This window comes from Elephas maximus, chromosome 1 (genome assembly GCF_024166365.1).
Source record: "Elephas maximus indicus isolate mEleMax1 chromosome 1, mEleMax1 primary haplotype, whole genome shotgun sequence".
Classification (NCBI taxonomy): domain Eukaryota; kingdom Metazoa; phylum Chordata; class Mammalia; order Proboscidea; family Elephantidae; genus Elephas; species Elephas maximus.
In genome coordinates this window covers 106,505,227-106,532,152 of record NC_064819.1, presented here as the reverse complement: position 1 = coordinate 106,532,152, position 26,926 = coordinate 106,505,227, and the positions used below count along the sequence as shown (strand labels likewise).

The following is a 26,926-nucleotide window of genomic DNA, read 5'->3' as shown; positions in this document are numbered from 1 at the left end:
AGTAGCCGTGTTAAAAGTAAAAAGAAATAGGTAAAATTAATTTTAATAATATATTTTGAACAATCTATGTTCAAAAGATTGTCATTTCAACACTTAATCAATATAAAAAAATATTAATGACACATTTTACATTCCTTTTTTCTTACTGCATCTTGAAAAACCGTCCCTGGGTGGTGCAAACAGTTTGAGCTTGACTGCTAACCTAAAGGTTGACAATGTGAACCCACCCAGTGACAACATAGAAGAAAGTCCTAGCAGTTTGTTTCCCTAAAGATTATAGCCAAGAAAATCCTATGGAACACAGTTATACTTTGCAACACAAGAGGTCGCCATGAGTCGGAATCGACTTGATGGCTACAGGTTTGGTGTTTTTTTTTTTTTAAGTCTTCAAAATCTGGTGTGCATTTTATACTCACAGCAGCACATCTCACTATCAACGAGCAGCATTTCAAGTGCTCAGTAGCCACTGAGGCCAGTGGCTGCTACATTGGACAGCCCAGGTCTAGAGCCTAAACAGCCAGCCTCATAGATTCTAGGTTCACTGCTGTCTGCCAGACCTGGGTCCTGGTTGGAACAATACTGTCACGAGGGTCACAGCATCCTCACACTGCCATGAGGGTTTGCACACCCAGGGTGACAAGGCGCCTTGTCTTGATCTGAGCTCTCGTGGGCCTGTTCAGCCTCATGGCACTCCACGGTTGGTCCCAGGCACCTGCACATCTGCCCAGCACTCCTGGTATGACCACCTCCCTCTCTCCATCACCAGTGTTTCTCATTAACCAGACCCAAACTCCTGGATGGGAGGGACCAGGTCTTACTTTCTCCTTGCTGCATCCCCAGGGCCTCTATGTGGAGGGCTGGGCACAGGCACCTCCATGAATGCAACTTTAAATAATTTATCTTCTGCTTATAAAAGCAACTCATGCTTAGGGGGCGCCGAGCTTCCGTTAACAGCGATGGAAAAATTTGGAAATGAATAGTGGTGTTGGTTACACAACATATGAAAGTAATTAATGTCACTGAATTGTACCTGCAAAAAGTGTTGAAATAGCAAGAGTCTTTTATATATACATATACACACATACATATATACACACACACACACACCACAATTAAGAAAGCAATTCACGGACATCATAGGCAAATATATAAAAAGTACAAACAAAAGGTATGAAGCATATGAGTCGGCTCCTAACTCTGTGTCCCCAAGATCCATGACTGTTATAGGAGTTACTGCCACCTCTAAAGGCAGATGAGATATAACATGGAGATATTCCACTGCTGGAACTGAACTAGATTCTCTCCCCACTTCCATCCCCAGCATATATACTCAGAGTCACAGTGGCATAGGCTCAGGGCTGACATACCTGTCCTGGTTGTTAAAATATTGTTATACTTCTCTAACCCACTGCCGTCGAGTCGATTCCGACTCATAGCGACCCTATGTGACAGAGTAGAACTGCCCCATAGAGTTTCTGAGGAGCGCCTGGCGGATTCGAACTGCCGATCTCTTGGTTAAAAAAAAAAGAGGGTGGAAATAGCTATTACCCCATGACTGTAGCCTGCTGTCCTGGCCACTCCTCCAAATCTGGACCATCTCAAGAATCAGCAACTAAAGGGTTAACAAGAGGCACTGCTGCCTTTGTTCTCAAAGGGCCTATTACCCTACATCTTCCTCCACCCACCCACTTTGGACCCCTCTGGTGATCTGGGTGAGGCCTAACCTTTCTGCACCCCTCATGCCCCCTCAGGATCTAGTTTGGGCCAACCAGGACCTGACTCACTGTGCAGACCCCAGGCAGGCTTGGCAGGAGACTTGGGGGCTGTGGGGGCAGGGGTGCTGGGTTGGCTGGACAGGCCCGGGATTCAGGCCCTCCTAGGGAAATGTTTCTTCAGGGCAAGCCTTAAAGCTGGTCGCAGGAAATGGGGGCTCTCCCCAGCAAATTCACACCGTTTCCCTGGGGGACTGACCCACGGACACATGGTGGGCTGACAAGGACAGGGATGTCGGGTCCACACCAGTCTCATTTTACAGAAGGAGCAATGGAACCCAGAAGGGGGAAGTTCCTTCCATTCCTTCAGTGCTGGCTGAATGAGGCAGAGTGGCTTGCATGGTGCTGTCCTGGGCAGAGGAAATGTTGAGCACTTACTGTGTGCCAGGCCCCATTCTAAGTGTCTCGTAGGTGTTAACTCCTTAAGTCAACAGAGCCTCCCTATGAGGAAGGTGCTATCTATCATTCTCCCCCACTTTACAGATGGAGCAATCAGAGCACAGAGAGGGGAAGTAACTTGCCCGACGTCACACAGCTTACAAGTGGCAAAGACAAACATTTGCACCACAGTAGCCTGGCTCCAGGGTCCAAGTTCTGTTCAGGCCATCCCACTCTTTCCTCCACCCACTACCTATAGGCCTTTTTCTCCCCTTTGCAGCACCAGCTGGCAGAACCACCTCCGTCTTCCTTGCCTGCCTCTCTGAATCCCTGTCCGGCAGCCAGGGCCTGCCAGGTACCAGGGTCTTTTGCCTCTTTTGACGAGGCAATGGGTCACATACACACAGTTGTGCTTACAGTTTCAGCAGAGGGCTCACAGCTCCCCTGAAACCCACTCATAATGTACCTTTAAATTAGGTGCAATCCTTGGGCCTATGGCCCACATCCCAGGGGCAGCTCTGTGCTCCCGACTCAGGACACAAGACATGCAGCAGTCCCCACATCCTTTATCACCTGCTCCTGTGTTGAGGAGACCCCAAGCCAGCACCTTAATTCCTATCTGAGCATCCCACTCCTCTCCCTTCCCTTCCATGCCAGGCTTGGGGGCAGGGACTAAGAGGACAGAGCTCCATATGGGTGTGAATTCATATGCAGATACACGTCCCCACCCTGCCCCCAGCCCTGCCAAGTCAGGGTGTGTGGGAAGCTGGGCCAGCACCAAGCCCTGCCTGACACCGACAGATCAGGCCTCAGCCCCTCCCCATCCTCCCTTCCCACACTCTGATGGCACCTCCCAGGCCAGGCTGCCCTGGGGTAGGGGAGGCACCAGGTGGCGTCATCCCAAAAAGCCAGGTGACGGGCCCCAGCAAGGACCATGCTCTTTCTCAAGCTCTGTCTGGGCCTGGGCAGTCTTCTCAACATACCCTCACTATCAGTACCCCATGAACTGCTGAGGGATGGGGTGCAAGAGTAGGAGCGGGGCAATGACAGGTGCTTCTGCCCCCTTCCCTGGAGCTTCCTCACTCCATTTGAGGGGAAGTTGCTGAGGACTAAGAAATGCTTTCTCAGCATTCAGCAGCCAAAGGCAATTATGAAAAGGCCCTCAGGATCCCTTAGTGAGTGGGACGGACCTGGAACTGATCCTCAGGTAGCTGGCACCAGTCCGGGCTCTGCCCCTGAGTTGCAGTATGGCTGAGGGCCAGTTCTTTCCTCTCTCTAGGCCTCTGGCTTGTATCCCACAGTGGGGGCTACACTGGATGGTCCTCAAGCATTTCCCTCCACTGTGACCTTCTGTGTTAAAATGACTCCCTAATGGAGGGGCAGTAGTGATGCAAACAGTTAAGTGTTCCGTTGCATAGGCACCTCGGAAGAAAGGCCTGGTGATCTACTTCTGAAAAATCAGCCACTGAAAACCCTATGGAGCACAGTTCTACTCTGACACACATGCGGTTGTCATGAGTCAGAATCGACTCGATGGCAACTGGTAACTGGCAATAGAGGGGCAACGGGTATGACTAGCTCGTTGGGTGGTCCTCAGAGAAGGCAGGCCCCTGGTGACATGTGGATCACTTCTTGAGCTGAAAAGACCACTCTGCTTCCAAATCTGAAAAAGCTGGTGTTCCAACCAGCCCAGAGCCACCCCACCTTCCTGCTCAGGGAGTTCTAGAGCTGGATTAAACCAAAACTAAACCCATTGCCGTCGAGTCGATTCCAACTCCTAGTGACCCTACAGGACAGAGTAGAACTGCCCCATAGGGTTTCAAGGCTGTTAATATTTATGTAGCAGACTGCCACATCTTTCTCCCAAGGAGCAGCTGGTGGGCTCGAACCACTGACCTTCTGGTTAGCAGGTGAGTACTTAACCACTATGCCACCAGGCCTCCTTAGAGCTGGATTAGTATCACCAAATGTCAGAGCTGGGTAGGACCTCAGTGCTCATCAAGATGAGGAAACTGAGGCCCAGGGAGGGGAGAGCCCTTCCCAGGTCACACAGAAGCAGAGGCAGGACGCCATGCAGTCCTATCCACCGCACCATGGGCCTGGGTGGAGTTGGGGAGGTATCCTTTTCCCTCAGAACCATCTTCCTCTCCTATTCCCACCTCCAAGGGGAAGCCCACCCAGAGCTCAGGGGCAGAACCTGCACCCTGCCCCGTCCCCATAGTCAGATGGTGGGAAAATTGTTCTTCTCTCTGGGGCTCCCTCTCGGCCTCCCCTGTTCTGAATCAAGCCATCCCCAGGGTGATGCATATGTGGAATTAAAAATTAAATGCCAATGTGGCAAATATGGGGAAACTGGCTGGACAGGTCCCCAGGGCTGCCCCAGGCAGTGAGAGCTCCTTGGGTCACCCCACCCTCTGAGTCAGGCAGGCCTGGCTGTGCCAGGGGGAGGGGAGGGGGGAGGCCCCGCCTGCCCTGGACCTCTCCCTCACAGACGCAGCCCGAGTCAGCTCCACTTCTCTTTCCACCCCACCCATCGGCTGCAGGAGCTCATCTCCAAACTCTAGGCCCAGCTACTTTCCGGGTTCAGGTTTGAGCTCATTAGGGTGAGCCAGGTAGGGCAGTTATTATGGGCTTTTAACTGATTCATGTGACTGACATCGGCTGGAAGAGTTGTGGGGTAAGGGAGGCCCATGTGTTTGTTGGGTGGGGGTGTCAGAAGCCTGGCCCTATTGTTTACTGGCCTGCAGCAAGGGTACAAAATGAGCCTCCACTAGCACTGTGGTCCATCCTGTTCTCCACCCACCTGGCCCTTCCCTCTCAGTGAGGGCCTCAGCCTGAATGTCCAAAGCTCCATCTACATTCCCACCTCCACCCACAAACAGCGGCCCCTAGGACACCCCATGAGTTCAGGGATGTGCACTCCAGCTCGGGCTGCCCTCGGGAGGACTGGCCCAGGGAAGAGGCCCAGAAAGTAGGCTTGGGCTGCTTAAACAAGGAATTCTGGGGGCCTTACCTGGAGCAGGTAGAGAAAGGGGGTGGAGTGAGCTCCAAGTGGACATATCCCCTTGACCTCATAGACTACTGTAGAGAGGACTAGAGCAGGGCCCTCTATAGCACAGGGTCCAGGGCAGGGGCCTTGGTAGCTCAGGTCTAAGCGCAGTCTAGGATGGCCCGTAGGTCCAGAGGAAGATGGCCTCATTGTTGGAAATCCTTCTCTGACCCTAAGAGGGCATCTGCGCTATGGGAGAGGGTGGGGTGGATGGGGAAGCAATTGAACTCTTTTATAAAGTACTGCTGGCTTCCGGCCTCAGAGAAACTGCTCTGTGGGAACACACAAGCTGCCTTTGTAACGTCTAAGGCACATTGGCTCTCAGTCCTCCACCACTTGCCCCTGGCCAGCATCCCCTACTGTCACACTGCTCCCCAAGCCAGGAGGGGCTGCCCAGGCTAGGAAAACAGTTGGCAGGATCTCACCCAGCTGGGTGCAGTGGGTACCTGGAGGGGTTTCTTGTGGGCTTCACTCTGGGGGTAGTGTGGGGGTCCCATCCCCTAGCTCTCCTAGCCTAGTGATGCCCCTAACCATGCCAGGCTCAAACTCTGGCTCAGGGTCACCGCTCTCACCCCTGGAGCTGCAGACCCCACCTGTCCTTCTGGCTGTCCCACCCTGAGGGACCAGGCCTCAGAGGAGTCTGGGTGAGGAGGTTTGCATTCCACAATGTGCGCCTAAGCCTCAGAGCTGATCGGTGACCAAGGTCAACCGTTCATTGCCCATTGGCCCAGCCCCTGGTGCTGACCCACCCTTGGTGTTTGACTGGGCTTGGAGGAATCCCAGGCATGAGGATGTGTGAGGAGCGCTGAGCCTGGTGGGCAAGGGCAGCCTGTACAGAGGCCCGGCCTCAACCTGAGGCCAGTGGGACAGAGCTGGAGCCACCAGTAGGGTGAGCCCTGCCACCCTAAGTGGCACAGCAGGGGGTGAGCAGAGGGTTCTGAGCCCCAAAATGAAAGTGGGAATCTAGCTTTATCCTCTTAGTGAGGGCTTTCCTCCCTCCATCTCTCTCTCCCTTCTTCCTTCTCTTCAACTATGAAAGGTTTGTGTGGTGGAAAGGGCAGTAGGGGATTTCTGGTGACCTGACCATAACCATGGGCAAGCACTGCATCTCCTGGGATCCAATCAGACAGACACACCTGGGACCATCAGAGAAGAATCTCCAGAGTAGAGTATCCAAGGCCTCAGGCCACTGCTGACCCACTGAGCAGAGGCCCACTTGCCACCCAAGCTTTGGTTGGCACCTGAGAGGAAATGACCTTTCTCAGGCGCTAACTCTGCAGGTTCTCTTTAGGTGTACAGTGGCCTTTGGCGCCACAGCAAATCCGAGGGAGATAGTATTATCCCCATTTTACAGATGAGAAAACTGAGCCTCAAGGCAGAGTAGGGGCATGCAGATTGATACCAACTCTACTTCAGAGGAGCACTGGTGGTGTAGTGGTTAAGAGCTCGGCTGCTAACCAAAAGATTGGCAGTTCAAATCCACTAGCCACTCCTTGGAGACCCTACGGGGCAGTTCCACTCTGCCCTATAGGGTTGTTATGGAATCGACTCAATGGCAACTGTTTTTTTAAAATATGTCAGGTACTGTTTTGATTGCTTTTGGATGATAGAGTTAAGGTTGCAAATCTGGTCTGCCTGACTCCAAAGTTCATTTTTTTTCTGCTCAATCACAATACATAATATATTTTTTAAATTATTGTGGTATTGGAGTCCCTGGGTGGTACAAATGGTTAACATGCTCTACTGCTAACTGAAAGGTTGGCAGTTCGAGTTTGCCCAGCGGTGCCTCATAAGAAAGGCCTGGTGATGTACTTTCATAAAATCAGCAATTGAAAACCCTATGGAACACAGTTCTACTCTGACATACATGGGGTCACCATGAGTTGGAATTGACCTGATGGCAACTGGTAGTGCTGTTATCATGGTATTGTTGGATTTTTTATCTTTTATTTTAAAGGAAAGTTCATTGTTAAGAACCCAAAAAAACAGAGGCAAGTATAAGGAAGAAAATAAATATTATTGGAATGGTGCCCCCTCCCAGTTATTCACTGCTGGGTAACTTTCAGTTTACTAGACTGCGATGGTTTCTAAAGGGCTAATTTGACAGAGCTGGGGAGTTGGCTTGTGCCCTCTGTGAGGTGTGCAAGGGGCCCCATGGCCTTAGCTTCCAGGTGGGCGTTGTCTGGGTGTGAAGGCAAGGAAACGCTGAGGCCCAGGTTCCTGTAGAGTTCCTGGCCCAAGAGGGCTGGGGCTGGACTCTGCCCCAGGCTGGAGTGTGGGCCTGTTTGCTTATGAAGGGAGTGGCGTGGGCGTGGCCCACTGACAGGGCACCCATGGGAGGTGCGCTCAGATGCTCATTTGCATGTTCTTTGTTTCACCGCCCACAGATTGGTCCGCCCCTCTCTTAATGTGAAATTGCCATCCTGTAAGGGCCTCACACCCCTCTCCCCTGAGTATTTTTGAGGCACATGCCAATCCCTGCAGGCACCCTAGGGCCGAGGTCTGTCATTTTCCCAGGGCAAGAGCATAGGGTGGGGCAAAGTAAAAACTGGTGCACAGCCAGCTCCCCAGCCGAACTGCAGCCCCATGAGGGAGCCCCATGTCTGAGGCCAGCCATGACCTCAAGCCCTGCCTTGCCTGCTTGACCTCACCCTGTTGCTCTTGGAAAAGCAGCTTCGAAAACCCTCCCTCCAAGCTCTCCTCCTCTTTCTTCCACCTCTGGTCCCCCCCTTGCTCTCTCTGGAGGCAGAGAACTATCTGGAGACAATGACAGTAGTGTCATTAAGTGGTGGTCCAAGTGTCCAGGTGCCACCCACACCACATAGGTAAGCTGATCCTAGACAGGACACCTTATGGGCCTGGACTTATGGGACACCATGGTCAAAATGGTCCTTAGAGAATATTTACAGAAGAGGCAGGAAACCAAAGCCCACAGAGAGAGAAGTGACTTTACTCTGAGTTAATTAGTGGTGGAGCTGGCACCAGAACACAGGTTTTCTGCCTCTGTGAACCTGTACTTTTTCTGTCACTCATTCAGTCATCCAGGAATTTGGTCATTCAACAAACATTTCTTAAATTGGCTAGTCTATGCCTGGCACGTACAGAGAAGCATGACGGCAGAGCTAGTTACCTACAATGGGCTCCAATTAGTGCTAGAGGGAAAGTGTGCCAGCAAATACTGTAGTGGGAAAGAGGGCAGGCTTGAGGTCTGAATGTTGGCCCTGCCACTGACTAAGCTGTGTGACCTTGGGCAATGTGCTTAGTGTCTCTGTGCCTCAGTTTCCTCATTTATAAAAACAATAACCTGCCTCTCTGAGAAGGAACTGGGTTTCCCCATGTGAAGTACTCAGAATGGTGCCTAGCACATACACATAAAAAAAAAAAAAAAACCTTTGCCATCAAGGCAATTCTGACTCATAGCAACCCTATAGGACAGAGTAAAACTGCCCCATAGGGTTTCCAAGGAGCAGCTGGTGGATTTGAACTGCTAACCTTTTGGTTAGCAGCCAAACTCTTAACCAATGCACCACCAGGGTTCTGCCTAGCACATAGCAGATACCTAATAAGTGAGCAATAATGGTTCAGTGGTAGAATTCTCACCTTCTATGTGGGAGACCCAGATTTGATTCCCAACCAGTGCATCTCATGTGCAGCCACCACCCATCTCTCAGCGAAGGCTTGTATGTTGCTATGATGCTGAACAGGTTTCAACAGGGCTTCCAGACTAAGATGGACTAGGAAGAAAGGCCTGGCAATCTACTTCTGAAAACTAGCCAGTGAAACCCTATGGATCACAATGGTCTGATTCCATGAAATATGTCACCAGCTAAGCTGATGCACTTGATGCCAGATGGCTCTGTCCCTGCGCTGAGCAAGAAGAGTGGTTTATCTTCCAAGTCTGTTTTTCTGGGGCTAACATCAAAATGAGTTGGTATCTGCCTTTCCTGAATGCACACCATAGTGGAAGAGACAGCTAAGTGAGCCATAGTAGCCTATATGGGCTGGGCTGTGCTGGGGCTTAGAGATGGGGTGGGGGACTATATTTAGTCCACGGAGCATTGGTGGTTTGCACTGGTGGTTTGATGGTAGAATTCTCGCCTTCCTTCCATGTGAGAGACCTAGGTTTAATTCCTGGCCAATGCCCCTCATGCATAGCCACCACCCATCTGTCAGTGGAAGCTTGTGTGTTGCTGTGATGCTGAAGAGGTTTCAGTGGAGCTTCCAGACTAAGAAAAACTAGGGAGAAAAGCCTGGGTATCTACTTCCAAAAATCAGCCAATAAAAACTCTATAGTAAACCAGAGGCTCTGTCAGCCTGAGACCAGAAGAACTAGATGGTGCCTGGCTACCACCAATGACCGCTTTGACAGAGATTACAACACAGAGTCCCTGACAGAGCAGGAGAAAAGTGTGGTGCACAACTCAAATTCACATAAAAAGATCAGACTTCATGGTCTGACTGAGACTAGAGGAATGCCGGAAGGCACGGCCCCCAGACTCTGTTAACCCAGAACTAAAACCATTCCCAAAGTCAACTCTTCAGATGAAGATTAGACTGGACTACAAAACATAAAATAATACTCGTGAAGAGTGTGCTTCTTAGTTCAAGTAGATATCGGAGACTAAATGGACAGCTCCTGTCTGGAGGCAGGATACCAAACCAAAACCAAACCTAGTGCCTTCAAGTCGATTCCGACTCATAGCGACCCTATAGGACAGGGTAGAACTGCCCCATAGAGTTTCCAAGGAGTGCCTGGCGAATTTGAACTGCCGACCCTTTGGTTTGCAGCCATAGCACTTAACCACTATGCCACCAGGGTTTCTGGAGGCAGGATAAGAAGGCAGAAAGGAACAGGAGCTGGTTGAGTGCAAACAGGCAGCCCAGGGTAGAAAGGAGGGGTATGCTGTCACATTACAGGAACTGCAACTAGGGTCACATAACAATGTGTGTATAAATTTTTGTATGAGAAATTCACTTGAGTTGTAAGCTTTCACCTAAAGCACAATTAAAAAAAAAAAAGTAATAGAAAAAAAAAAAAAAACTCTACGGATTACAACAATCCAATCTGCAGCCAATCGTGCGGATGGTTTTGTCCCATTGTGTTCAGGGTCACTACAAATCAGAAGCCAACTTGACAGAAGCTAACAAGAATAGCATGTTCAGTTCAGTATCGGAGCTCCTGAGATGAGGCTGGACTTTGGGACCTGTCCCACGGGTCAGACAGTGGTGTGTTACAACATCTCAAGCACAGGGGGGAGGTGGTGGATGTGCCCTGAGACTCCCTTATTTGGGGGGTGGGGCAGAGGGCTAAAAAGCCTGAGCTTTCCCTGATCTCCTGTTATGAGGCCTTCCATCCGTCCTGTGGTCTTGGGAGTAGAATGTGTTTTCAGAGTACTTGAAGATCAAAGGGTGGGGTGGGCAGTACTACCTTGGCCATAAAGGCCATCTTCCTTCCCCATGCATAATTATACTTAACCACTCAGGGGGACCCAGAAGGTGATTCTAGGATTACAGAGAATTAAGGGTTGATTGTTCACATTTTTCCCACTCTTGTCAGGGAGAGGACTGGAAGACCTAATCCTCCAAGTAATATGGGTTTCCTCATTTGATCCTCATAATAGCCCTGCAAAGTAGGAAGTGTTGTTCCTGTTTTATTAATGAAGGAGATGGGTCTCGGCGACATGGTGAAAAGACAAATTGGAAGACCTAGATTTGCATCCTGGTTTTGTTAAGGGATTTGAGATAACATAGGTGGAGTGCTTAGTATGGTGCCTGAACATTTATACAGTAGGTGCATAAGTGAGAGTTTAACATCATGCCCCCCACCCTGCATCTATACTGCTCATCCAGGGTCGCATCACGGGTAATATTCAGAGCATGAACTGGAACCCAAGACGTTTCATGCTAAGCTCCCAAATCTTTCTACCTTCCGAGTATGTTCAAGAGCAGGGGTGATGGTGTTCAACAAGGTGGCTGTAATTAATGTCACTGCCCTGGACACTTAAAAATGGTTAAAATGGCACCTTTTATGTTATACATATTTTACCACAATTAAAAAAAAAAAAAGAATTGGGGATGATCAGAGATCTCAGCCCTGGCTTTCAAAGGCGTGGCTACCATCTCATTGAAATCAGAGTATGCATACGTGATGGAGGTTGTGAGATAGTGATTTGTGCGCGTGCATGGGTGTGTGTGTGCACCCTGCATATCAGACTGTCTTGGGAGACACATCTCTGATTGGACGGCCCCTGCCCTTGTCTTGGCTCCAAAATCACTGGGTGTGAGAGATGTTAAGAACAGGTGTATATCAGCTGTGTGAATCAAATCGAGGCAGAAAAAAAAGATAAAAGTTGGCTTGAGGCTATTCCAACTTCAAAATTCTTTAAGAAGAAGATGAGTTGTTTGCTCCCCCAAGGGACTAATGAATGATTCTGAGATCTTCCTTGGTAACCCAGCATCTTGTAGTTCCCTAAATCAGGATGTTTCTGTAACATTGACCTTGAATTTTCTCTTCTTGCACATTAAGCCGTTAAGCTCAGAGGGTTAACGCCATCAGTGAATAACAACTAGACTTACTATGTGTCCAGCTTTGAGGGACACACTTAAGACATGGTCCCCAGGCTCCCAGGAGCTCACAGATCTCATTGGAGGAACTAGGGGAGCATGTAGTAACAACTAAAAAAAAATTGCCTCCAAGTCGATTCCAACTCATGGCGAACCCACGTGTGTGAGAGCAGAACTGTGCACCATAGGGTTTTCAATGGTCGTGATCTTTGGAAGTAGATCACAGGCCTTTCTTCCAAGGTGCTTCCATTTGCACCATCCAGGGACTCAGAGTAGCAAGAGTCCCGCTTTGTGGGGCTTGACTATGGGTTGCTCTTAGCAGCATCAGGTCAGTGTGAATCAACAGACAAGGGGCGGCTCCTTGGTAATAACAACCACAGTCACGTTTATGGGGCTTTTACTACATGTCAGGAGCTAAGTGCTTTTTTGTGTACCCCATCATTTAATCCTCACAACATCCCTATAGATGGAGTCTATTTTTATCACCATTTCACAGATGGGGAAATTGAAACACACAGAGCTTAAGTAACTTGCTCAGTCATACAGCTAGTAGGTGGTAAAGCTAGGATTCAAATCCAGGCAGTCTGGCTCCAAAGCCAATGCTATTAGCCCCTATCCCTATACCACCCCTCCGGAGGGTCTCAGCTAATCCTTGAAGGATAAGAGATTGTAAAAAATATCAAGGAAGTTGTTGATGGTTCAGTGGTAGAATTCTTGCTTTCCATGCGGGGGGCCCAGGTTCACATCCCAGCTGATGTACCTCATGTACAACCACCATCCGTTAGTGGAGGCTTGAGTGTTGCTGTGATGCTGAACAGGCTGGCTTTGGAGGGGATTCCAGACTAAGACAGACTAGGAAGAAAGGCCTGGTGATCTACTTCTGAAAATCAACCGGTGAAAACCCTGTGGGTCACAATGGTCAGATCTGCAGCTGATCATGGGGACGGTGCAGAACTGGGCAGCATTCTGTTCCATTGTGCATGGAGTCACCAGGAGTCAGGGGCTAATTCCATAGCAGCCAACAGCAACAACAACAAAATGGTGGGAGAACCACAGACCTGGGTTTGGTAATACTCATTGTGGGACTTTAGGCAACGTTTCAAACTTTTCTAAGCCTCAGTTTCCACATCTGCTAAATGGGGATAGCATCTTCTTCCCATGGTGGGGTGACTAAGGTCCCGTGTTTAGAGCACAGTACAGGAGTATTGTCATCACAAACAGAAGGGGGAGACGGGCACAGCCTGACCAACACCCAGCATCAGGGATGAACATGGACTACACAAGGGGTGGGAGGGTGGTGGGAGGGGGTGCAGGATGGGTGTGATGACAGAGTGGGAAATAAAAGTAGGATGGAAAGCAGGAGGCAGGTCACTAAGGATCTTCAAAAACCAAAAAAACCAGAACCTGTTGCCGTCGAGTCGATTCCGACTCATAGTGACCCTATAGAGAAAAAAAAAAAGTTTTTTTTTTTTCTTTATAGAAGCTATCATAAAATGCTCCACAGCTCTTCAGAAGGGCAGGTGTGTGGACTCTGTTGACATATGAAAATGTATTTTTGGAAAAAAAATAATAGAATGCAAAACAATATGTATTAAGCTGACAGCTGTGTAAACACATCGTGATCTGTTAAAGCTTAGGGATCAGAAGGGCCTCTGGAGTGCTGCAGATATCCCAGCTCACCCCTTTTTATTTATTTTTCTCTAAAGATGTCTGGGTGCCTAACGAAAAATAAGAGTCAATGGGAGGCCAGGCCAAGGGGGTTGGCTTTTAACCTGTGGACATCATCCAAGAGTCACTGCTGATTTGTGTGTGTGTGCGCTTATTTTTTCCTTTTTTAATTGAGATATAATTTACATACCATGAAGTTTAAAAGAACCAGTTGCCACTGAGTCGATTCTGACTCAAGGCGACCCCAAGCCTGTCTGAGTACGACTGTGATCCATAGGGTTTTTACTGGCCGATTTTCAGAAGTCGAATGCCAAACTTTTCTTCCGAGGCACCTCTGGTTGGACCCTTTTAAAATTATCCTTTAGTAAGGAAGTTTTTGCTCAGGGGGCACTGAGTTTATGTTAATGGTGGTGGAATGATTTGGAAAGGATAGTGAGAATGGTCTGGTCGCACAACTTGAAGGATGTAAGGAATGTTACTGAATTGTACCTGGAGAAACAGTTGAGATGGCAGACGTTTTGTGATGTATATTTTTACCACAATAATATTTTTTTATTAAAAAAAATTAGATTTTTAAAATTCGCCTGTTTATATTTTAGAATACTCATGAGGGTATGTCACTATCACCTGTCACTACAGACTCTCAAGCAGTAAGGTGGCCTCACAGAGAGGCAGTTTAAGAACAATCAGTCTGTCTTTCCTTGTTCCCTGATCCCTCTCTGGTCCCTTTCAGAATTCTCAGGAGAACCATGGGCTGGCTGTGCCCACCCCCGCTGTCCCACAAGACTTTGTAGACAAAGATGTGACAGGTAAGAGGACCCTGGGCTTGGGGCTTGCCCATCTTTCCCTCTTTCTTCCTTGGGCCCTGAAAGCAAAGCCAAACATCTGACCTACTTCCCCAGCTGGAGATATACCTGGAGTCCTCACTCACAGCCACGCTTGTGGCCTTCAGGCCTCTCAGCTACTGGCTGTAGTGGGTGGAAGCAGTGGGGCTGGGAGTTGAGAGCCAGGGTTGGCTAAGGCCTGTGTCTGGTGTGGGAAGGATGGTGAGTGGACAAGGGCCAGAGCAGGAACAAGAGTGGCCCAAGCCAGTAGAAAGCACTCTGCAGGCAGACAGACCTGACTTTGAATCCCAGCTCCCTACGCGCCCACCCCCCGCCCCCATCTGTTAGCTTTGCTGCCTTGGGCCTGTCACCTAACTCCTTGTACCTCTCTACTATCAAATGAACACTGGAACAATTCCAGTTCTTGTGGAGCAAATGACGTACTGGATGGACCTAAGTCACTTCATGTCACACCTCTGTTCAGAAACCACCAAGACTTCCCATACCACTCAAAAAAAAGCCACAGTCCTTGCAAGGATGCCAGAATCTGGCTTCATCTCCTGCTTTCTTCCCTGCCTCACTCTCCTCCAGCCACACCTGACTCCTTGTTGCTCCTGAAATCTCCCAGGCACGTTTCCACCTCGGGGTCTTTGCACTGCAGTTATCTCTGACTAGAATGCTCTTCCCTTCGACATCTGTACCACTCACCCCCTCACTTCTTCTGTCTTTGCTCAACCGTCATCTTCTCAGTGAGGTCTTCTCCTACTGCCTCATTTAAATTGCCACCCAGCACCCCTTCCCTGCTTTTTTTCCATATTGTTGTTGTTAGGTGCTCTCAAGTTGATTTTCGATTCCTAGTGACCCCATGTGACAGACCAGAACTGCCCCATAGGGTTTTCTTGGCTGTAATCTTTAGAGGAGCAGATTGCCAGGTCATTCTCCCACAGAGCTGCTAACCAACCCCAAAACCCAATGCCGTCAAGTCGATTCCGACTCATAGCGACCCTATAGGACAGAGCAGAAGGATTCAAAGCACCAATCTTTCAGTTAGTAGCTGAGTGTCTAACCGTTACATCACCAGGGCTTCTTTGCACTTACCATCTAACGTGGTAATAACTGACTAATGTATTATGTTCATTGTCTCTGTCTTCTGTTAAACACAGGCTTCAGAAAGGCAGATACTTTTGTCTGATTTTTGGTTGGTTGGTTGGTTGGTTTTTAACGGCTGTATCCCAGCCCCTAACTCAGTGCCAGATACTTGGGTGCTCAGTGAAGTCTAGCTTCCACCTTCCCCACTCCAGCAGGACGTACAGGCCTCTCAGTCTGTTTTTTGTTTGAATGTCAGGCAGCTCCTAGGAGCAGTGGGGAGCTGTCCATACCCCCAGCTCTGTGCTAGGAACTGAGACGGGAGATGCAGGATGGTGCCCCTAAGAGGGAAGTCCCAGACTCTGGGACGGGGGCTGGGGACTCAGTCCAAAGAAACAGAGGGGTTCAAGCTGCTGGAGGCAAGGGTGCGCAGCACCTCTTTAGCGCCCAGGTCGTTCAGATCATCTTCCTTCTGCACACCTCATTCCATCCTGCAGTCCAAAATCTGCTCCCGAAGTTCTCTGTGAGGAGGGAAAGCTGTGTCCTTGGTAGATTTGGGGTCCTTAGAAAGTAAGAGGCCAAAAAAGCTCTTTGTACAAATTGCTCCCTCCTACAGTTGTTTTACCCAACGTTCCTCACTGAGGAGGTCCCCAGGTCCCTGTCCCTGATTTGTGATTTCCTCTCTCTCTCCCGAGGAGCCCTGGTAGTGCAGTGGTTAAAACACTCGACTGCCAACCTCAAGGTCGGCGGTTCCGAACCACCAGTGGCTCCTCAGGAGAAAGATGTGGCAGTCTGCTTCTGTAGAGATTTACAGCCTTGGAAACCCTATGGGGGTCACTATGAGTCAGAATCAACTTGACGGCAGTGGGTTTTTTGGGAGCTCTCTTCTACGTTCCCTGACTGTCTTATACAGTTGAAAAGTTAAGGACAGGTGGTAGTAGACAAAGTACTTACTGTTTATTAAGTGCCTACTATAAGGAGCCCAGGTGGTACAATGGTGAAGCGCTCAGCTGCTAACCAAAAGGTTGCCGATTTGAACCCACCCAGCGGCTCTGCAGGAGAAAGACTTGGCGATCTGCTTCCATAAAGATTACGGCCAAGAAAATCTTATGGGGCAGTTCTGCTCTGTCACATAAGGCTGATATGACTCGGAATCAACTCGAGGGCACCCAACAACCACATGGGCCTGGCACTATGACAAGCCCTTTATATATACATGAATCCTCTTATTTAATCCTCCCAACAGCTTTATGAAGCACTAATATTATACCCATCTTATAGATGATGAAACTGAGCTTCAGCAAGTTTAATTAGTGTGTCCAAGGTCACACATCTGGTAAATGGTAGAGCTGGGATTTGAACCCTGGCCTTTCTGGCTTTGTACCAGTCAAGGTCTTGGCAGGAAACAGATGGCACATGCACACAAGGGGGATAACCAGAGAGAGTTATACTAGAGTGTGAGCAGAGTTAAGGGAGCCAAAGTGGACAATGATGCCCCAGGGACTGGCAACAGTGAGGAGCTGCTACTCTCCCTGAGCTGTGGCTGTAGCTGTGGGAGAGGGGCCACCCCACAGGAACTGTGGTCTATAGTAGAAAAATGTGGCTGCTGCCAACCTGGAGATACTGGGAGGAAGCAGGGAATAGATACCAGGGCCTCATCCTCCCACTCCCTTACCCTGCCCTTGGATCTCCTTGTCTCCCATTGGCTGAGCTCACCTGTAGCCTGAGGGTAAGGGAGCCCAGCCCTGAGCAGGGCAGAGAATGGGGAGAGTGCCTCTGGAGGGGCAAATGGAGAATATTTGATTCAGGCTCCAAAGGCTGTGCCAGGGACAGGCAGAGTCCCCTCCCCAGAGGAAAGAGAGTCACCCCAGGACAGCTTAGGAGACTGGAGACACTGTCACCCCTCACTCGGTGTTCAGGTATTCTCTTGGGTGCCCTCTGACCCTGCCCTGGGTAAGGCCCTTCCTCATCTTTGCCTCTCCCTTCTTTCAGGTACCAGCTCTCTCGTCAATGGTAACCTCCGATTGTACAGCTCTGTGGGGGACCTAAGGCCTGGGCACTATGGCCTGGACTTACTCATCCCCCCGCCTCCCCCAGGCCCAGCCCCGAGGCCACCCCCAGACACCCTGCAGCCTCGAGGGGACTCACCACCCCCACCTCCACCTTCCACAGCTCCCCCACCACCTCCCCTGCTGCTGGAACCCCCGCCCCCACCCCCACCCAGCATGGCCCCCCCTCCACCCCCAGTACTGGAAACCCTATCCCCTCCATCCACTCATTCCTCCCCATCTACACCCACCCCTCCTGATTTCATTCCTCCTGCCCCACCCTCAGACTTTTTAGCCCCCCCACCTCCTCCTTTGCCAGCCCCAACACCCCCAGCTCCAGTGTCTCCTCACACACCACAGGGGCCTCACCTCTTTCCCCCTGGGGGGATCATCAAGTGGAAATCAGAGGTAGCACTGAATGGCAGGCAGCCAGCAGCTCCCAGAACCAGCCCCCCCAGGAGCCCTGCTGAGACTAAGGGGAGCTCCCTGGGACCCAAGCTGGAGCCCCACCTCACCTTTCCCCGTTCACTCAAGGTGCCTCCCCCAACCCCAGTCAGGACTTCATCCATCCCAATTCAGGAAGCACAAGGGGCTTCCCCAGAGGCAGAGGGGGCCACCAAGAAGGCCCCCAGCCGACTCCCACTGCCTTCTAGCTTCCACATCCGTCCTGCATTCCAAGCCTACCCCAACAGGAAGCCTGAGCCAGACAGTCCAGGGGAGCTCAGAGCAGCAGCACCAACCAGCCCAAGGCTGGGGGAGGCCCAGGCCCAGACAAATGAACATGCTGAGACTCCACCCCCAGCCCCTCCCCTGCCCCCGCCTCCACCCCCACTCCCGCCCCCAGCACCCCCCCTTCCCCCAGCTGCCCCTCCTTTGCCTTCTGCTGAGAAGGCATCCCCCCCACTGATTGGGTTTGCAAAAAGCTCCAAATCTAGCTCTTCTGCTCCCAAACCCAAACCGCCCAGCCCAGAGGACACAGCCTCTTCAGCGCCCGTGGACTGGCGGGATCCCAGCCAGATGGAAAAGCTGCGGAACGAGCTGGCAGCCTATCTTTGTGGTTCCAGGAGACAGGACGGATCCCTCAGTCACAAGCCAGGCCCAACAGTGGCCACTCAGGGCAAAGAGGGCAAGAAGGGCCCCAGCCTGCTGGAGAAGGAGGCTCCCCCAAGCTTGCCAGAGAAGGAGTTCCCCCCAAGTGTTCCTGAGAAGAGTCCCCACAGCAGCAGCCTACCAGAGAAGGAAGTCACCACCAACGTGACCCTCCCCGCTGTAGACTACAGCCCCCAAGACTCCCTAACTCCTAGTGTCCGGCGGATCCGGGATGAGCTGGAGGCCCGGCTTTCCTCATCTGCAGAGAAGGAAGCCAAGCCCAGCTTAAGGTCCTTGCCACCCAAGCCCCTGCTAGCAAGGAGCAGAATCTTTGAAAATGGGGCTGGTAATGGGAACTTCTCCAAGCCTATGGCCAAAAATGTGCCACCTGTATCCACCACACCTCTGCCAAGCAGGCCACTCCAGCTTAAGCCCACATCTGGGCCAGCCACGCCACCCAAGCCCACATCCGGGCCAGCCACGCCACCCAAGGCCACCCCCGGGCCAGCCACGCCACCCGAGGCCGCCCCCGGGCCAGCCACGCCACCCGAGGCCGCCCCCGGGCCAGCCACGCCACCCGAGGCCGCCCCCGGGCCAGCCACGCCACCCGAGGCCGCCCCCGGGCCAGCCACGCCACCCGAGGCGACCCCTGGGTCAGCCACGCCACCTAAGGCCACACCTGGACCTGCCATCCCATCCATAGCCACAACTCTCTCTGCCACATCATCCCAGCTGATGGCAGAAAAGTACCCAGTCCCTGCTGGGCATGGGGAGAAGTCAGTGGAATCTCAAGAACTTGCAGTGCCCTCCCAGCTACTGGCAAAGGGGCCTCCCTCAGAGGCCAGTAAACTGTCTACACAGGGAGTCCCCTCGCCTCCAGCCCTCCCACCAAAGACAGCCTCTGTCCAAGAAGAGGCGCTGTATCTCTACAAGCCCCACAGCAGCCAGAATAGCCCCAGCCGAGAGGTTGCTGTGGTGATGCCCACCCTGGCCAGAGGAGAGGTTGCAGGGTCAGGGGAGCCTGTGGAGGTGAAGGAGCCCCAGGGGCTGCTAGCCAAGACCCCTGTCTCAGCCCCATCTGCTGACAAATTCTTCAGGCACCCAGTGACTGGGCAGGTGGTGGAGCAGGGCTCCCCGATGGCCCTGCTCCTTGCAGCCCGGCAGAGGGCGCAGAAAGGAAGGCCTGGAGGGGCTGCCCTATGTCGGTCCTCGCTGCCAGTAAGTCTCGGAGACCACAGCAGTCCATCCGAGGCAGGCTCTGATAGCATCTTATACAGTGAGGGCCGGCCCTACTCCTTCACTGTGGTTCCCAAGCTGCCGAAGGAAACCAAAAAGGACCTCCAGCTGGCGTCGTCAACCCAGCCCACGGTACCCAGTCAGTGGAAGCCCCGGCCCTGCAGAGACCCAGAGGGCACAGAGCCAGGCCGCTGGCACAACTGGACAAAGGCAGAGGAGCCCCAGGCCCCGGTGGCCTGGGAAAGATCAGCTCCCTCCAACCTCCCGCAGGGCTGCCCGCTGCCCAAGTCCTTCTCCTCCCCATTTTCTCCTTCCTGCAAGAGGGAGGAGGAGTTCAGCTTTGAGGTCATCCCACCGCCGCCAGAGTTCAGCAATGACCCTGACTCCCCGGCCCGAAGGCTCCAGTATCCGGGCCACCAGGGCTCCCCGCCCCGGAACAACTTCTCGGACTTGAGGCAGCCCCTGGACGCGGGACCCGCAGCCTCTGCGGCTCGTGGCTTCTCGTGCTTTCCCACAGGTGCGCGCGCCGGCAGTGGCCGCTCGCTCATCAAGAAGCGCCTGTACATCGGGGAGCCCCAGCGCAGCCCCGGGCTGCCCCGCGGCGGTACTGGCCGCAGCCTGAGCTCACCCAACTGCTTCGGGCCCCAGCCGGGAGGGCCTTTCGGAGCGTCTGGAGGCCCCGAGATGCGACGCGTCAACTCGGCGGGCCGAGCGCCCCCCGGCGGCCTGCAGGCGCGGAGAATACCCCTGGAGAGCTCGCGGGGCGCGCCCTACGCTGGCGGCGGCCGGGGAGCCGGAGAGGCCAAGTACAAAGCGCCCAGCGGCGACTACGGCTTCGCGCATGCTGCCGGCAGGTGAGTTGGGACGGTGGCGGGGAGAGTGATGCAGGGAACCCCCTCGGAACGCAGAGGAGCTGACCAGGTCAAGGCCACCAGTCCCGGGATATTGGTTGTGTGGGTGGCCCAAACAGTTTGCTTGTGCTCGACTGCTAACCTAAAGGTTGGCGGTTCAGAATTTCGACCTCCCAAATAAACAAATACAGTAAGTAACTGTATAAAGAAAATCTGGCGATCAGCTTCCATAAAGATTACTGCCAAGAAAGCCATATGGAGCAATTCTACTCTGTAACACATGGGGTCGCCTTGAATCTGAAAACTTAGAATGAACTCCACGGCTTCCCGTTCGTTGTTTTTTAATTTTGGCTTTCATGACAGAGAGAAGAGGAGAGGGGCCTACTTCGCCTGGAGAGGGCGTTGTTGGCGTTTCCCTTACCTGCTTCCTTGTCTCCCTCAGTCTCTTTGCCCATCCTCCTCCTCTCCCCACCAGCTCCCCATCTTCTCTGTCCTCTCTCCACCCCCCGGAGTCCCAGGGCTTCAGGTTAAGGGGGAAGAGGGGGGCTGATGGATCCAGGTCCAGGCTAGAAGTGAAGAGTTCTCAGTGGAAGGACACTGGGCATGTGTTTGTGATCAGCAGCGCCTAGAAGGGGAAGGGGAGCCCCGTGTCTTCTGAACAAATATTGTGGCCTTGGGGTCTCACCCTGGTCAGCCCAGGCTTGTGGGGGCAGATTCAACAGTGCTGAACCACATCTTTCGTGCCCTGGAGATGGGAAGGGTGATGATTAACCAGCTGCAGATATTAACCTCACCTCTCTCCTGCTCCCTGCCTCCAGGTCGCCCCACAGCAAGCCCCACTATGGCAACCCCGTGAACACGTTCACCGTGAGGCCTGGCACCCACCATCCCATCTCCTTTGCCTACTCAGGGGCCTATCGGAAAGCCATGTCCTGAGACTGGGGTTGTCAAAGCACTGCTCCAAGGGGTTGGTCTGGGCACTTGTTTTTGTGGGGGGCGGGAGGGACACAGACGAGTCTTTGTTCCCTGAACACAGGTAGAGGGACAAAAGGAGAGACAGCGGCCCAGGGAAGACCAACAGTGGTATGACTATCGACTATTTGCAGCTGGGGTAGGAGGGAAAATGGAGGTGAGGAGGAGCCTGTACGGGCCTGGAGCCTGAATTTCTGCTATCTGGCACTGTCTGCTTTAGCAAGACTTATTTAAAACAGTTTTACAAAGCATGGCCTCCCAAGCAAGGTTCTGAAAGCAAGGGATGAGGTGCTAAACTCTGAATTGGAACCCAACAGGATGGTGGTGATGCAGGTTGGGGTGCAAGGAGCTACAGGTTGATCTCTTTGGCTTCAACAAGTCCGCCAGTTGCCCTTTAAGAGGTGATACCTGCGGTTCCTAGCATAGAAGGCACGTGGGACCAGGAATGTGCAGGGCATGTGGAGAAGGGACTAGAACAGAAGTGCTTTGCATTGGCCATGGGCAGGCATGGGGGAACTGACGGTTCATATTGCCCTGGGCCTGGCCCCTAGCTACAGGGAGGCTTAGAGGAGTCTTGGCAAGTGTGGGATAAGAGGCAGATACATCAGTGCTGGACCACATCTTTTCCTTTTGGGCCCTGGGGGAGATGGGAAGGGTGACGATTAATCAGCTGCAGATATTAACCTCACCTCTCTCCTGCTCCCCACCTCTAGGTCTCCCCACAGCACCCCCTACTACTTTTCTACTCAGACCCATGTGGCTATGACTTTGGGGGTTGGACCAGAAGAGCCAGGGGTTGATACCAGAGGCCTTACATGGCCAGGTCCTATATGGGACTAGGAGGAGACCCCATCCCCAACCACCCTTCACCACCAGGTCACCAATATTATTGATGCCAGAAGGCCATGAAGAGTGGGAATAGGGACCTGTGAGGAGTTGGCTGCTCATGGGGGTGTGTTTTGGAAAGTCAGGAGTGGCAGGACTGGACCAATAGTTCAAAGCAGGGAAGGCCTATCAGTAGGGTGGCCGTTTCATCCTTTGCCTGGGCACCCCAGGTCCATGCCTGGTTACCAGTGACTTAGACCCTCTTCCATCTTAAAAAATGCCCTGGTTTGGATGATACATGGTCATCAGACATATCAGGAAACAATATTCCTTGTCTTCCCTGTCTTCAGGTCCTGGAGGGTTGAATTCCTGGGACCAGGCCAAGCCAGGCTCCCTCACTGAGGAGGAAGGGCAGGGGAGTGATCCACCTCAAAAAGCAGGCTGGTAGGAGGCAGCCAGGAGGCTGTTCCCTTTGGGGGACAAGATGTTGGATCCTTAGGATTTGTGGTAACTGGGACAGCAGGTGAACAGCTTTAGGGAAAGAGAGTGCTGAGGCCAGCCACCCTGATGTGTCAGAATCAGGTCACCCGTGTTCAAGAAGCAAACCCCACCTCAGCGCCAGCACTCTCTCTATGGATGTGTACATAATTTCCCTGTACGATGTTTTATAAAAAAAAAAAATCCCTAATTTATCTGCTGTGTTAAGGCTTGAGGGGTGGGGTGTGGACTCCCAGCTGTACATTTCTCTGGGGGTAGGCAGGGAAGGGCTGGGTCTCACTTGGCTTGGGAAGTAATCAGGCCAGTTTGGACTGGCCTCCAGCTCTGCAGCTGTGGATGGATGACTGGGAGATGTCGGGGTGTGATGCCACCTTGAGGTTGGGAAGCTCAGCTGAGGAGGGCTGAGCCAAGGGTGGAGTTTGAACTGGTGAGGCATTTTTGCCGGGCCAGACTTTTTCTTCTGACCTTGAGGTTTTCTGGGTCTTCGAATCCCTGAAGGGGGAGGAGCAGAACTGAAGTCATGTTAAAAAAAAAAGTCTTTAAGCAAGTCTCTGGCTGTCTGAACCTCAGTTTCTTCTTCTGTAAAACGGGCGTGATAATAATACCTACCTCATAAGGCTGTTGTGAAGATTAAAGACAGTCATTCGTTTACTAACTGTGAGTGCCTACTAGATACCAGGCACTGCATGCTCCCACACCGACATGACCCTTGCCCTTGCCAAGACTACGGTCTAATAGGTAGAGAGAGAATAAAAAGAGAACATACAGAACCATCAAATTGTGACAAAAAGAGAATAATGGAGTGGGGGAGACGAGTGGATTTACTCTAGCAGGATGGTCAGGGAAGGCCTCTTGAGGTGGTGACATTTATCCCACACATGCCCCACACTCAGTAATTGCTCAATAAAAAGTATCTTTGGGTGATGACTGCCTTACATTCATGGCCCTCCTCTGAACCTCTGACGTGGTATCTTCTCTGAACCTCCTACCTCACCTACCTGTTCGACGGAGCTGTTCTTGCAACACACACACACAACTTTTGCCAGAAGAAGAAACTGAGAACCAGAGATGTCATCTCGAGACAATGGAGAGAGAGAACTGTTTCCTCCTCTGAATCCTTTGTGGGGGGTTGTTGGGGAAGGGCGACTGGGAGGATGACTCATTTATTTGGCAACGTGTGCTTCCAGGAAGGGCCTCCCAGGCCTCTCCCATCTCTGGGGCTCCCTTGTTCTCCTGTCTCTTACTGTCTTCCCACCCTTCACCATGATGCCCTCATCCTGTAACTCAGAGAAGACAGGCCCCGGCACCCAGTAGGGCTTAGGAGGTCTGGTTTCTTCTCCCTGTTGTCTCCTCACCCTTCACCTCACCTGACAGGCAGTAGAGAGCAGTGAAGTGAACTAAGGGGTGGACAACCAGGGATACATGTCCTGGCTCTGTCTCTGACCAGCTACAAAGTGGGGAGTGGGGTGGACTTGTGCTGTGGGTGTTAAACTTTGTTGAGCCTCAGACCTCTTAGAGAAGCTGCAGAGAGCTGGATCCTCACCCCCAGAAAGATGCTACATGTGCATTTTTACACAGTATTGCAGGCAATCCACAGATCCCCCAAATTTGGGCTCCATGGACTTCGAGTTGAGAACTCTTGGATGTGACAGTGGTCACCTTAACTACCAACTTATTTATCTCTCATTTACTCACAAAATATGATATGTTGGGAAAGTAACACTCCTAATTCCATTTTGTAGAGGAGGAAATTAAGGCTCTAAGAAGAAAAGTGAGTTGCTCAGTAGAGCCTACGTGACTCCAAAACCCGTGTTCTACACACTTTGTCACAGCTGCCTCCTTTCTCACCCATTCATCCTGCTACACCCCCAATTTATATCTTTCCATCAAAGTAGAGGTGGGGGAGGAGCTGAGGAGGGCAAAGCTACTCTGGATGGGCAGGAGTGGAGCAGCTTAACCACACCTTGGTTTCTGAAGCGTCCCCATGTCCCAGTGACCAGAACCCCACCTCTCTTGTGTGGCCCTGGGCAACAGCTGGGGCAGGTTCCAGGGAACACTGTGCTATATAATCCTGGGGTCTGGCGTCAGCAATGTGTGAAAAGGCCCGTCCTCCAAACCTTTTCTGGATTAGCCCAGCTTCTGGGCCCAGGCTTGTTTAAGGAAGACAGGCTTCCTCATTTCCTGTGAGCCTTGGGCTCGCTTCTGGGGGAAACAATAGATAGAAGCAACTTTGGAACTCAGAGGTGTGAGGGAGAGGTCACTACACTGCTGAGCTACCACACGGGCCTGCCCCTGCCTGCTGGCCCCATCTGCCCACCCCCAGAGGCCTGTGACAGCTTTCATCTCTGCCATCAAAGGTGATGCCGGCACCCCATCATTAGGCAGCTCTCTGAGATGGGTGGCTACTGATACCAGGCAGAGAGCCTGAGCTGTCCCCCTCTACAGCCCCAGGGATGGCCAGCTGCAGAGGACCTGCTGTTGGGGCCTCTGGGGATGTCTTTGGCCAGGAAGGTAAGAGAAGGTGCACTTCTGGGAGTGCAGGGAAACCAAAGTAATACATTCTTCACACTCCCTCATTTACACGGGCTTGGAGAGCCCCGTACGTAGCCCGGAGGAGCCACTCCCACCTCACCCTCCCCACCCCCCCTTGAGAATCCTCTGAGCTGCTATCTGATCTGTCCTCTGTCTTCCACGCTGACTCCCTTCCTCCACCAGGGGTCCTGGGCTCCCTCTTAGGTTCTCAGACTTCCTTCTCTGCAGTTACTTCAGAAGGCTAAGGGAGTGTCACTCCCCTTCTCACCTGCACCTGAGGTCCACATGTCTAACTCTGAAAGTGCCTCCTGGACATTTCCACGGGGATGCCTGGCCATCCACTCCAATTCAGCCTCTACAAAAGGAATTATGTTTTTCTAACTTCCTTCTCACACAATTGTGAGATCAGAGCAGCCAGCAATGGCTCCATTATCCCCACATACTCATCCCTCTCTCACTACTTCTGTCTGCTCTGCTTCTTCAAAGTCCGACTCACTCTTCAAGGTCCAGCTTAACCCAGAGCTCCTGCAGGAAGGCCTCCCAACCCTACACTGCTCAGAGCCCTCTCCTGCCACGTCTCTGCACCCTCTTCCCCTGAGTCCTGCTTCCTCATCCTTAGCCCTCACTGCAGACACTCCCCCAGTCCACGTCAGCTCCCACAGCCCCCTGGCCCCGTCCTCACACTGACATCACTTGCTCCACGTGTAATCTCCACAATGCAAGGGCTTCCTGTCTTATTCATTATAGCATCCTCAGCATCTAGTGCTGCCCTAGCACTAGCAGGTAGGTGCTCAATATATGTTTGCTAAATGGATACATTTTAGTACTTAATCAAATGCTGTCAAGCACTAGTCTGTTTCACTGGTATTAATCTCATCTTACCAAGTAGACAAAGAGTTCCTTGGAGGCAAGGAGCTTGCCATGTCTCCTGTGGACTCCAGGCCACCTAACCCTCTTGTTTCTAGAAGTGTGTAACCTAATCATCTAATGCGGAGGTTCTCTGATGGCAGTAAGTTATGGATTTAGGGATGGGCCTCTAAAGTTTCATCATAAAGGTGTCAAGATGCCCTGGAGTGGCTCCTGGCTGAGACACACTACCCTCCCAGTGGCAGTGACGGTACCAGGTGAGGACATTCTGATCCTTAAAAAAAAAGGTTAGGGTATGGGGACCTCAGGCAGCCCTCAGATTAGGGCAGGGCCTCTCCCTCTGAGAGCACCAGCTACCTGGAGTGTGCCAGCTCCCACTGTCCAGTGACTTGTACTCTGCTTATTACCCTCTGCTCTTTAATCTTTAGTAAAGTTACTTTGAGTGCTCCAGCCCATCTCAGCTGTGCTACAGGCACCAAGGCCAATAGTTCCGCCAAATGTGGATCACAGAATTGAGAAGGATAGCATGTCTGGGGGCCAGAGTGGCAGAAGCCAGCCAGAGGATTTACAGAACCCCAAGAAGAGGGAAGGAGCCCTGGTGGTGCAATGGTTAAAGTGCCCGGCTGCTAACCAAAAGGTTGGCAGTTCAAACTCACCAGCTGTTCCA

General features: G+C 52.0%; 2 protein-coding genes across 2 annotated transcripts in view; one reads left to right on the top strand and one right to left on the bottom strand.

Moving 5' to 3' along the window:
- Window positions 1-25,468, top strand: part of C1H6orf132 (chromosome 1 C6orf132 homolog) — a 41,635-nt gene extending 16,167 nt beyond the window's left edge. The window contains exons 3-5 of the mRNA XM_049891919.1: window positions 14,165-14,240; window positions 17,334-20,568; window positions 21,384-25,468. Coding sequence (XP_049747876.1) covers window positions 14,165-14,240; window positions 17,334-20,568; window positions 21,384-21,501 — 3,429 coding nt within the window. The 3' untranslated portion in view covers window positions 21,502-25,468. The remainder of the gene's footprint in view (window positions 1-14,164; window positions 14,241-17,333; window positions 20,569-21,383) is intronic.
- Window positions 1-26,926, bottom strand: part of GUCA1ANB (GUCA1A neighbor) — a 74,229-nt gene that overhangs the window by 36,392 nt on the left and 10,911 nt on the right. The window lies entirely within an intron of this gene.